Below are 12721 nucleotides of genomic sequence, written 5' to 3' on the forward strand. Positions count from 1 at the left end.
GAGCTGCTGGTCCCCGTGCCAGAGTCGCCCAGCTCCTGCTCTGGGCTGGCTGGGGGCTCCTCAGTGGTCAGGCTGGTGGATGGCTCTGGCTGGGCACTGGGGTGCGGCTCCTGGCTCCTCTGCTTCCTGTAAAGGAAGCCGCAGAGCTGCCTTGCCTGGCTCCCGCCCGCTCCTGTGTCCTTCCCGCAGAGCATCACCCTGGGCCATCTCCATTTGGGACCAGAAGGGGCCTCAGGGTATGATAAGGGAGCTGGTGTCTTCCTCCTCCTCCAGAAAGCCAGGGAGCTGCTCCTCCTCGCCTGGCCACTGGCCTCTTCCCCGCCCGCGGGGACAGAGGGGCCGCTCTCCTCCTGGGAAAGCCGGACGCTGCTCCCTACCGGCTCCGGAGCCACCAGCCCGGCCTTCCTCCTCAGAATTCGCCTCAGCCGCTGCATCCTGGGAATGAGTGGGGAGCAGCCATGAGTCTGGGCTCAAGGCAGCCGCTCATTAACGTGCCTGCCTGCACCCCTGCCAACCTCCGATTGCTGAGGCAATTTCGCCTCACCACACACCCCACCCCAGGGCATGGGGGCTGCCGTCCACACCCACTGGCAGCAGCTCACAGCACAGGCTGCTCCCAACGTTCCCTCTCACCCTGTGACACCGGGAGAGTCTTGTCCTTTCAGATCAGTGGGGCTCTCCGTTAGTTTGGACAAGCAGCTCCCTCCACCCCTCCAGGCCCCGCTCCCTCCCAGGCCAGAGAAAGAGCAGCACCCAGATAGTCTCCAGCGAAAGTTCGCAAGATGCCAATCCTAGGAGGCAGGAGTGGCCCTCAGTTCCCACTGATTTCACTGATTGAAGGGTGGGTGTTCAGCGACTGGCAGGTTCTGCTCTCCCCAAAGACTCTCAACATGGGGAACAATCTCCTGCAAGGGAAGGGCTGGGAGCCCTCTTGCTGGGCCATTCCCCCCACACTGAGGATGGCTCTGGAGCACTCCCTTGCTCTAGATGGGATGGAGCTGGGTGGCAAATGCTCACAGATGGTTGGTAATTTGCCCTCCTCCTCGATCTCCCACAGCCAGGTGGGCTGGAAAGGGTGCTGCTCAATGCCCTGCCAGCAGGGCAGGGGATAGAAGCCTGGAGATCGAAAGTGGCTGTGTAAACAAGACGATGTTTTATTCTCAGGGGATGGATAAACTCAGCCTAGCAGCCGGGGGTTCACAACACTGACTGACGGCCAGCAGGACACCTCCCATCTGCAGGTCTCCTCATACCTCACGCACGTTCCTGAAGCGTGACAACCCATGGGCTGTAGGGGAGTGTCCCCAGCCCCACTGATGGAAACAGAGGCCTTGTCAGGAGAAGCCACTGCCTCAGGGTCTCACTGGGAGTCAGGGATAGAGCCTGGGATGGAGCCCAGGAGTCCTTTGTCCAGGCTCCTGCACTAACCACGAGAGGAACACTCCCTTCCAGTGCTGGGACGTGACAGCGGGACTCGATTCCCAGTCTCCCTGGCACTGAGTGTGACCTATGGAGGAGGTGGAATCTTCATCCTTAGAGATTTGTAAGGCCCAGCTTGATAAAAGAAATCCTCGCTTTTAAATTAAGGGAGAAATTTATGACAATCTCTTAATGTTATTTTTTCCTCTTCTTTTTAAATTATTTCATTGGAACATGTTCACTGCCAAGTTTTTCAGAGAGTCACACCACTGACATGATAGCTAAGGCCCTGGAAGCAAAGTTAGCTGAAACGCTAACCCAGCTTTGGACAGCAGTAGCTTCCTTGGAAGGTGCAGTTTATTTCAGTTTATTCAAAAAGTTCAGTTCAATGACTAGTTCATTGAAATTCAAGAAAGGGAGTTCACAAAACAGGCAAACTTGTTTTCCTCCCTCAATCTATGGATAAAAAACTACGTGTGAGGGGATGGATCTACTGGTTCATAAATCTAGAAACATGTGGAGACCAGAACGTATCATTTCAGTTCACTAACCACACTTCAAATTTCCTTTCTTTAAGAAATCCGTTTTAAATGCAAAATATTTTGATTCAACTTTTTTTCTGATGCTTCCTTTTTTAGCTCCAGCATGACCTTGGTGAGTGACCAAAGAGAGGTCACTTGTTTTCACTCTCCCTCTGTATCATGGGGATGGAGAAAATTCTCTAAGTCCTAGCAGGCAAGAGATTAGAGCACGTCAGGCGTGTTAGAGCCCTTGTGCTCGAAAGGACAATGAGTGATGGTTGTTTGGGGCAAGAAGCTAGGTGGATTTGATACTTGTCCCCCATCCAAAGCCAAGAACACATCTCTGTATCTGCAATCATGAGTTAGACATTCTCAGCACCCCTCTGTCTCCCGCAGCCCTCAGGTGTTCCTTGGATTATGGAGGCTTGATTGCTAAGAGGACTTGAATTTTTTTACTGGCTTCTTGCATGTCCCGAGCCAATGAGGGTCTCAGTCTGGCCTCCGAGGCCCACACCCCGAGATACTAAAGATCAAGATGGACTGATTTCACTCCAAGCCTTTTGTATTTGTATTTTTGAATTATTTTCCTAATGAAAGATTGATTCTCATGAAATTCGTAGAGCTGGCAGACGACAGAACAAGGAGCAATGATCTCAAGTTGCAGTGTGGAAGGCTTGGATATTAGGAAAACCTTTTTCACTGGGAGGGTGGGGATGCCTTTGAATCTGCTAGGATAGAGTCCCCCATCTTTTACTTAGAGCCTATATTTTTTCTTACCTTCTACACAGATGATGATTTCTTTCCACACAATCAATACTGTAATGAAAACAATCCCGGAGAATCTCCTCCACACCAATCGTCTCTTGTTCCTCACCGAGAGACCGCGAGATGGAGGCTTGCTGCAGCAAGGCTACAGGGGTCTCCGAGGTTCCCCCTGCCCCGCATCCCTGTCCTGCCGGGCTGTTGTCAAGGGAGCTCTGTGGGGTCACACCCGCCTCATCATCTTTGCCCAATAGGCTGAGTTCCTGCCAAAGGCCTTTGTGAAGTCACTGCCACACTCACCTTTCCCTTACAGGCCTGATGTCTGCCCCTGGCCTGCCTGGCTGGATGTTTGAGCTGCACCCTGGATCACCCCACTTGCTCATTATTGATTCTGGGGAGCAAGCAGGCCACCCAGTAAAACAGCAGAGTCTATGCCTCACCCCACACTGAGTTTTTCATACAGATATAGATTGTGAAACTATTTGATCTCCTAATCCATCCTCTATTTCACCGGCTATGAAATTTCACACGTTTACCACCATATTAAGCCCAAATTGCTTGTAATTCATGAAAAGGTGCCACGTCACCTTCCAGAATGATAACCAGTTGTGATGTGATGATACCAGGAAACAGAGAATCCACCTCTTCCCTAGGTAATTTCTTCCAGGGGTTAGTCTCCCTCACTGTCAAAAATGTGTGCCTTATGTCTCATTTGAATTTCTCTGACTTCAACTGACAGCCGTTGGTTCCTGTTTTAACTTTCTTGGCTAGATCGAAGTAGCCCTGCCCCATGAAATCCAATCTCCCCATCCTGCTGGAATCCCCCCAGCCAGGAGAACCCAGTAGGGTCCTCCTAGCTGTTTGTCTGCTGGGTTGGGGATATCAGACGCACCAGAGGCATGCAGAAGAGAGTGCACTGCATCAGCCCTGCGTTGGGCTCAGGGGTTTGTCCTTGGCAACTTCTGCTCCAGCCACATCTCTGGGTGACTGGGCTCGGGGCTTCTGCCCGGCATCTGCAGCTGGGGCTCAGGGCTTCCCTTGCACTTCCTTCTGGGGCTCAGGGGTCCATTTTTAAGGATGCCACCAAATTGGCCCTTGTCTTAATTTGCCAGGGGACTAGTAGGTAGGAGCCCCCAGCTGAGGTGCTCTCAGAAGCAGGGACCCACTCGCACATCTTAGAACCTCCTCTAACTTCAAAAAGATTCTTGGCTGCTGCCCTCAGAGCCCAGGTCTGAAGGAAGCATGGAAGTGAGCGTGGCAATGTTGTGACCCATCCAGAACAACCTCTGAACTCCCTCACAATCCCATTTTGGTCGGGACCCCCACCAAACGAAATGTCATTGAGATGGACGTGTTCCCAAGGAATGTGTCAATTTCAAGGAATCAACATTTCCCAGCTGAAAACAAATGTTCTCCTGGAAAACTTTCAATTTTTTTCAGAGCGGTGGCCATGTTAGTCTCTATCAGCAAAAAGAATGAGGAGTCCTTGTGGCACCTTAGAGACTAACAAGTTTATTTGGGCATAAGCTTTCGTGGACTAGAACCCACTTCATCACATGCATGCAGTGGAAAATACAGTAGCAGGTATAAATACACAGCACATGAAACGATGGGTGTTGCCTTACCAAGTGGAAGGTCAGTCTAACGAGACAATTGAATTAAGAGTAGGATACCAAGGAAGGGAAAATCACTTTTATTGTGGTAATGAGGGTGGCCCATTTCAAACAGTTGATAAGAAGGTGTGAGTAAGAGTAGGGGGAAATTAATCTGGGGGAAGTTAGGACTTTTGGCTGCACAATTTTATTTCATTTTTTAATGAGACTGTGTCTTTTTGGTTTTGTGGCACACAAGCAGAGAAGTTTGCAAGACATTGTAAACTTCCAGCAAGAAAGATAACACATAAGAACCCCAAAATCAGAGGGAGAGAATGTAAGCTACTGCTTATAACAGAGAGGCACAATTCACTGGGTACCTGCTGACTGACTGTTGCTAAGCTCCCACTGAGCTGTCTAGCATGCAAGTAGGTCCAGGAACCGCGCCCAAAATGTAAAGTTGCAGTATTCAATTTTAGCACAACCACAAATACACCAGAGCCTCCAAATTTTCTGTTTTACAAGGTTTCGCCTTGTTTTGGAACACTGAGTTCTAAACATGACATGGGGAATTTGAATTAAATTTCAGCTACTAATTAGTATGTGTGTGGAACAATCACTAGTGTGCATTCGGTGTTATGTTGTTGGTTTCTTTAGGAAATTTGGGGAATCAGGAGCACTGGGATAGCCTATTTTCCTCCCCCCCCCCCCCGCCCCACACACAGTGCACATTTGCTGCCCACTGGTGCTGCCTGAGCAGTAGCATTGTGACATCAGAGATAATCCACCACTCAGCACTCCCTGCCTCCAGCTCCTTGTCACACCTGGGGAGAATGACTAGCCCCCTGGCTGCCATGGCAACAGCTACCTTTGACAACTGCTTGCCCCCTTATTACCAGAACATCATCACAGAAAGGAAGTTTGTAATGAGACAGGACCAGATTTGGATAAGCAGGACAGTCTCCTGCTGGGCTCATTTGGGTTTGTCCTGTGGTACTGTAGTGTTTCTTCTCAAAGGGCCAGTGTGTGCTACTTTCCTTAGTAAGGGATAGGTGAAAATAAGATGCGAAATTCCTGCTCTTTTACTTGGATATTGTTTATCTGCTTCTTACACATTCAGGGTTATAGCTTAGAACTTTCACTGAAACTCAAGTTGCATAAAATGAGTTTTGTTTTAATATAGTTTAATTTAATTACTTTCAATACTGTTTTCAGCACAGCACTAAGTGGTGAAAAGGGAGATTCACAAAGATAAGAATGGCAATAAAATATATACTGAAAACAACAGATGAATAAGAGGTTCATTGTTTAAACAGCACTTATATAATAGTTTTTTCTTTCTATTAAAAAAACTAAGGAAATTAACAAACCAAAACCCCTTCATTTAATGTTTCTTAGTTTAGCTTTCATCAATAAATTAAGCCATTCAATAATTTGGATATACAAAGTCAAGATTTTAAAAAGGATTAAAAGGTTACAACTTTTAGCATTCTCAGGTTAGCAAATGTCCAATAAGTGTTGTCCTGGCACCCTTAATTCAGTCGTCTTGTGCATTTGCTTGATAATGCAGATTTTAATTACATGATCCCATGTTATTTTTTCCCGTCAGGACCCCTGCCTTATTCAGTCCACAAGATTTTCTGCTCTGGGGCTGTGTATTGAAGGAGTCTGTTGTCTGTAGGATCCCTGCCTCATTTATTGCAGAGTTAATGTTGTGTGGGCAACGCTCATTCTGGTATTTCCTAACTTGAAAGTGCTTGACTTTGAAACCTTTTAATCCTTTGTGTATTTTCTATTTTTCATGGCTTACAACACTGATGAGACCAACCTTTTATGACAAAGGGTATTTTTTTGTTTGTGTCATATCTGTTATTTGTCCCTTCATTGTCAATAGTGTGTACTTTACAAGACAGAAAAACTAAAGATACTCCCAAATACAAAGACCTTATGATCTAAGGAAGACGGACACATACAAAGAAACCAGGATGTGTAAGGACTGGGAATATCTTTTTCTCTCTTTCATTTGAAGTCATTTATTATTAATTATTATTATTTATTATTAAAGAAAGGGTGGTGCATTGGGGAACTTGTGTGGTGAGGATGTTCCATGCAGAGGGAACCATATGGAAACACACGAAGAATGGAATGAGAGAAAGAAACACCCATGGTATTGGTGCTATCTGTACTGGTAAAGCAGAAAGGGAGGGAGGTGATGTAGAAAAGGACTAGACTGTTGATTATGGCCTGTCCCTGTAAATAGGCCTGTAATGAGGTGGCTTGGCATTTTAAGGACTGGAGGCCTTAGCTCAGCCAACCCTAGCTGCTAAGAAGGCCCACCTGAACACGGATCAGCTGATTCTCTTACTGATCATCTGGCAGCAGAGGAGGAAGTGGCTGAGAGAATTGCAGGAGCTGCAGAGAAAGGAAGGAGCAGCAAGGAAGGCTAGAGACAGAGTCTGGCAATAGTCTCTGCTCTTGGGGTCTTTCCTTCAAGGTTAAGGCCAGTAGCAAAATTGCCATATGCTGTTATTCTCCTTTTGGTTCGTTGTCTCTTGGAAAATAAATAAAACCTGGCTGGAAGGGCCAGTGAGACTGATCTGTTGTGAGTGCAGCTGTGGAGACTGGAGGAGGGAGAGATGGATGGTAGGGTGGTACAGATAGACTCAGGCCACTAGGGGATGCTTGGGAGAAGGTCATGAGCAGGGGAGGAGTGGGGTTTGGGAGGAGACTGCTCTACAACAGGGCCAAATGGGAACCCTGAATTTGTGCACCCAACAGCGTTCCTGATGTTTCAAGTTCTAAACTCCAACCTGGTCGGAAGGCAGCTGCTCAGAACCATCCATAAGTCACATTTAATTGGGCTGCAAAGTTTCACAGGCACAAGGTCATGCTCCCAGAGTTAAAATAAATTGGAAAAAAAGCATCATGCATTGCATGTAGCACCGGGGCTGGCAAAAAGAATGGAACATGGCAGGTACCATTGCTGGACCAGGCTTGCTGCATACCAGGGAACAAGTAATGCTCTCTGCCACACTGTTACAGCCCCTTGGGAATCAATGATAAGAATGATGTTAAACCTACTCAGGACCATTACACCAGCACAGTGTAACCACATAATAATGCAGGCTGGCCATACCTTGACCTTCTCCTGGATTGCTCCAACCTGCCTCGTATGACAGGCGGTGGGTCAGGGAGCAAGGGGATGGGTTCTACATAAGCCACAGAGCCCATATCTCCTCAGTGGCAAAAACCTTTGCAAAACTTTTAAAGATAATACATCTACATGTGATTATCCCCTGTCCCCAAGAGAAATATGGTATATTTTAATGAGTCTGTCCATGCTTGTCTTGATGATCGGAGCTAAAAAGTGCTAGAGGGATTCTCTCCCAAAATGATGCTATGCCAAATATAAACACACTTCCATCCTATACTTGGAAATCAAGAAAGACAACATCTCTCAGAAGGTAGGAGTGAACATTATTACCATTACAATAGAACTGAAATCTCCTTTTGTTTTTACATCAGGAAATAACTCTCTACAAGTCACATTGCCCAAGACAGAAATTTGCAGAAGTCAACTTGTTGATTATTGGAATCTGAAATGCAGCCATATTTTTCTTTCAGGATAAAATTATAGTCTTGAAGGGGTACTGCTCTCTGGTTAGGACATCAGAAGATGTGGGAACAGAAAGGAGATTGTTCTGAGTCTTTCACATGACTTCTCTCTCATAATCCGTACCTTGGGTGACTTTCTGAGTGGATTATTGACATGTTCTCTGTCATGAGAAACTCAGCCCAAGCACAGATGTTTCCCAATGCAGCTGTCCACTAAATTGCAGGGGATATTACACCTAGGAAGAAATCCTGGGACATTGAAACTAATGGGAATTTTGCCACAGACTTCAGTGTGGCCAAGATTAAATATGTGGGGAGTGATGGTCGAGCATTCTCACTGGGGGCTCTTCTAAAGCTGGAGGTCATTTCCCTGGGTACACAGGTCAAAACTCTGTGTTTTCAAGGCACAGTGTAAGGCTCAGCTCTTTCTCTGACTGCTGTGTGGAGGTTTGGTTGTGGTGAGCTGAGTCCAATGAAAATAAATCATTTCCGTGAATTGAATGGGCTTTCAGTGATATGGCTAGCTCAGTTGCTCTGCTGAGCATTATGTAGAATGTGTTTACATTCCTCTTTTCTCTGATGTTTTTAACTCCATCTTCCCTTGAATTATATAAAGGGGAATTCGACAGCCTCTTTTGAGAGAACTTTTTGCTTGCAGATAGATAGATAGATCTGAGCTATGTGAACAGGCAGGAGAGCTCTTTTAGCATCAATCCTGCTCTTCCTTTAAAAGTAGGGATAGGAAATAGTAACTTTATAGGAAATTTCTATTAAGCTCTCTGATCTCTGGTTCAGAGTCTCTCTTGAGAAGGAATTTGGTCTGCAGGGGCATTTGGCTTCACCGGTCTTTTTATGAAACACTGAATAAACACACAGTAATTGCCAGATTGGATCAGACCTGAACTCCATCTAGTGTCTTGTCTCTGATAGTGGCTAGTACCAGATGTTTCAAAAGAAGGTTTAATGACCTTCAATAGTGAGACGTGGCATAATCAGCCCTTCCCCGCATCTCGCCCTGAACTCTAATAGTTAGAGGTTCATTTAAGCCCTGAAGCATGATGTTAGTATCCCTTAAGCATCCAGATCCATATACTATGCTATATTAAGCTGTCAGATCCCTCCAGTTTCTTTGTAATTCTGCTTAACAGCACTCCTAGGATCTACAGACATTTCCCAACTTCTCAGCTCACCCATAATACAAGCTCAAACCAGTAAGGTACTGAGCACGCTGCCCCCAATCCAAAGAAACGTAAGAACATGCTTAACTTGAAGCAACTTTAAGAATGTAAGAAGCCTCATTGAAATCAATATGTTTAAAATTCTGGGTGCTCCACTACAGGAAAGATGGAGATAGATTGGAGACAGCCCAGAGGACAGCAACAAAAATGATGAAAGGTTTAGAAGTGGTAGGGGATGGGCTACATGACCTCTTCAGGCCCTAAGTGTCTATGATTGTATGAAAAGATAATGCAGCTGCCTAAATGTTCTGCTGGACTGAGGCAAAATCCATGCAGGATTAAGCCCTAAATGACCTATTGTTCTTTGCTTGGACACATTTGATGAAAGAAGTCAAGTCCTTCTTCCTTGGTACCTTCTGTAGAACTGCACATTAACCAAGCTGCCTTTGAAGTTGAATCATCATTTTATTTGTAATATTTGTCTGAATGCTGACTGACCTACATGCTATTTGGCCAAAGCCAAAGAGTGGGTAAAGAAATAAATGACACGTGTGTGTATGTACGGCATGTGTATGAATATGTACACACACACACACACATGCACGCACTTTTTCTTCATCTTTGGCCACAATAAACATACCACACATACATACCTGCTGATCACTAGATGTTCTCTACCTTTTACCTTGCCAGGGGTGTTATGAATGAGAACCACAACATTCTCATAATTTCACAAACTGGAATGTGTGACATGAGCTAAATACAATTAACGATTATATGATTTGGCAATCACTATTGTGACACGGGCTGAGGAAAGAGGTGCATTGAGGATATTGACATAGGATGAAACAGGTTTACAGGCAGTTTGATCCCAACTCACTAATCATAATAGAATATTATTATTCTTACCTCTATAAATACAGGTTAAAAGGTAAATCTATTCAGACAATATTTTTTTCTTATCATTATAAATATATGCTTCTGAAAATATGTTCACTGTTGTTAATTTTCTCACAAATATTCACCCCGGCTACACCCTTTTAGTCTGATCATTAGAAGTGTATGAGTGGTAATTTTTCAGCATCCAAAGGACAAGAAGCTGCAGAACTTAGTCAGCATGGCTGTAGTGTCCAGAAGGGATACATTTGGAAGTTCCATTTTTGAACTATTTCCTCAATGAATGCATGTGCATCCTGTGTACTGCCTGGTCGCCAATGATTTAAAAACACGAAGGCAAATTTAGGTGCTGGAAACTGTCACCCAATAACCAGACAGTGTGATGCAAACTGTGTCTTCCTCCTACGCATGTTATTGTTCCCAGGTATACTGGAGATCCACGGATCCTAAGTCTACACTGATCAGTGAAATTAAAATATCAGTCGAATCAGGGTCAAAATGTGTAAATCAGAATAAATTGCAGGGTTATGCACTTTCCTAGAGATAAAGGATTTATTTTTTCCCTCAGAAGAAGTGAAGGAGTTTTGGGTTTTCCCATCAGTTGTTACAGGTTCCATTCCACGACTCAAAGGGTCTCTGTGCATATGACCACAGTTCTTTATATTAGCATACACCATTTTCATAAGAACTAATGCCTTCCTTTGTGGTTGATTCCGCAGCGAGCACCCAAGGCTGAATGAATGGCGGGAGGAAATTGTACGACAGTGACCGAGTTCATTCTCACAGGACTGACAGATCGTCTGGAGCTGCAGGTCCCCCTCTTCGCGATGTTCCTAGTGATCTATGGTATCACCCTGGTATGGAATCTGGGAATGATGGTTTTAATCAGGATCGACCCCCGACTTCACACCCCCATGTACTTCTTCCTCAAGAATTTGTCCCTCGTGGATGTCTGTTACTCCACAGTCATCACTCCCAAGATGCTGATGAGCTTCTTAGCCGAGAGGAAAGCTATTTCCTACACAGCTTGCATCATCCAATATTTTAGCTTCATATTGTTTGTCATCTCTGAGTGCCTTCTGCTGGCAGTAATGGCGTACGACCGTTATGTAGCCATCTGTAACCCGCTGCTGTACACAGTCATCATGTCACCAAAGCACTGCCTACGGCTGGCGGCTGGTTCATATCTATGGGCCTTCCTGAACTCTGTGATACACACGAGCGGTTTGCTAAGATTATCCTACTGCCACTCCAATCTCCTGAATCATTTTTTCTGTGATATCAACCCGCTTCTAAAGCTCTCCACTTCTGGCACCTATGTCAACGAGCTACTTGTTTTCCTCTTTGGCAGTCTGATAGAGGTGATCAGCATTGGGACCATCCTCATCTCATACATCTTAATTATTGCAACTGTGCTGCAGATTCGCCCCACCGACAGCAGGTGCAAAGCCTTCTCCACCTGCACCTCCCACCTGACGGCCGTCTCCATGTTCCATGGGACAATTCTCTTCATGTACTTCCGACCCAGCACCAGCTACATGCTGGACACAGACAAAATGGCCTCTGTGTTCTACACGGTGGTGATCCCCATGCTGAACCCCCTCGTCTACAGCTTGAGGAACAAGGATGTGATGGATGCCCTGAGGAGAGCAATAGAGACAAAATTGAGGGCCCATTTTCCCCAAAGGGTGTCATAATAGGACAACCAAATCATTCAACGACTGCTCTGCACACATAGGGCTTGTTTCCACTATGGGGTGGATCAATGCTGTGGCGATTGATCCACTGGGGGACAATTTAGCAACTCTAGTGAAGACTCACTGGATCGACCCTGATTACTCTCCCATTGACACTGGTACTCCACCAGAACGAGATGAGTAAGGAGAGTCAACAGGAGAGTTTCTTCTGTAGACTCAGCAAAGTGTGGACCCCACAGTAAGTAGATCTAAGCTATGTCTATTTGAGTGACACTACTAACAAAACTCAAATTATGTAGCTTAGATTGACCTGTTCCCTTAGTGTAAACTAGGCCATGTGCTCTGATTCAGAAAGTCCATAAGCACATGTTTAAGTATGTCTCCCTTTGACTTCAGTGGGACGTAACCATATGTGTAAAGTTAAACGTATTTAAGTGCTGCCTCAGACAGAGATGCTTTTCTGAATAGATACCTTATGTGCATAAAAAGGCCATGTCAATTATTAAATGATGGTTTGGCTCCCCTGTATCTGTAGTAAAATATTTTGAAATTGATTTTTCAGTGTAAGATGTAATACTGTGATTCGAATATTGTTTAGAATTACTGAATAAAAGGGAAAAGTTGACACTGCAACAATGGATTCATAAGCAATAACGAGGACTGGTTTGATACTCCAAAAACATTGACAGATATTTGTTCAAATAAATTTTGTGATTTTGCTTCAATCAGATCCACAGCCCAACTCATCTGTTTTCTGGGAGGCATTTGAGTGTGTGTAATTCCACTGAAAACCATGTCTGTTGAAAGGGAGAATGTCATGAGTGCTCACTCAGATATAATATTTTGTCAGTACTCACACCAAAAATCTCCCCCGCCCCCACCCCACACACATGCAGACAACTCTTTGTGAGTTTAGGAGTTGCAGTTAAACACCAGGTAGTTTAGGTGACCAAACATATACAGACACATTTTCAAGAATAGTCATTGTTGGTGAATGCCCCCATTATTGGGATCTCAATATAAAAGACCTTGGGCCCTAT

At 45.2% G+C, this 12721-nt stretch overlaps 1 protein-coding gene across 1 annotated transcript; it reads left to right on the forward strand.

The window, feature by feature from the left end:
- Positions 1-10724: 10724 nt before the first annotated feature.
- Positions 10725-11681, forward strand: LOC144265917 (olfactory receptor-like protein COR4). The gene has a single exon (XM_077818977.1). The coding sequence runs from the start codon at positions 10725-10727 to the stop codon at positions 11679-11681; it is 957 nt and encodes a 318-aa protein (XP_077675103.1).
- The last annotated feature ends 1040 nt before the right edge of the window (positions 11682-12721 follow it).

Source organism: Eretmochelys imbricata, chromosome 6 (genome assembly GCF_965152235.1).
Source record: "Eretmochelys imbricata isolate rEreImb1 chromosome 6, rEreImb1.hap1, whole genome shotgun sequence".
Taxonomy (NCBI): Eukaryota; Metazoa; Chordata; order Testudines; family Cheloniidae; genus Eretmochelys; species Eretmochelys imbricata.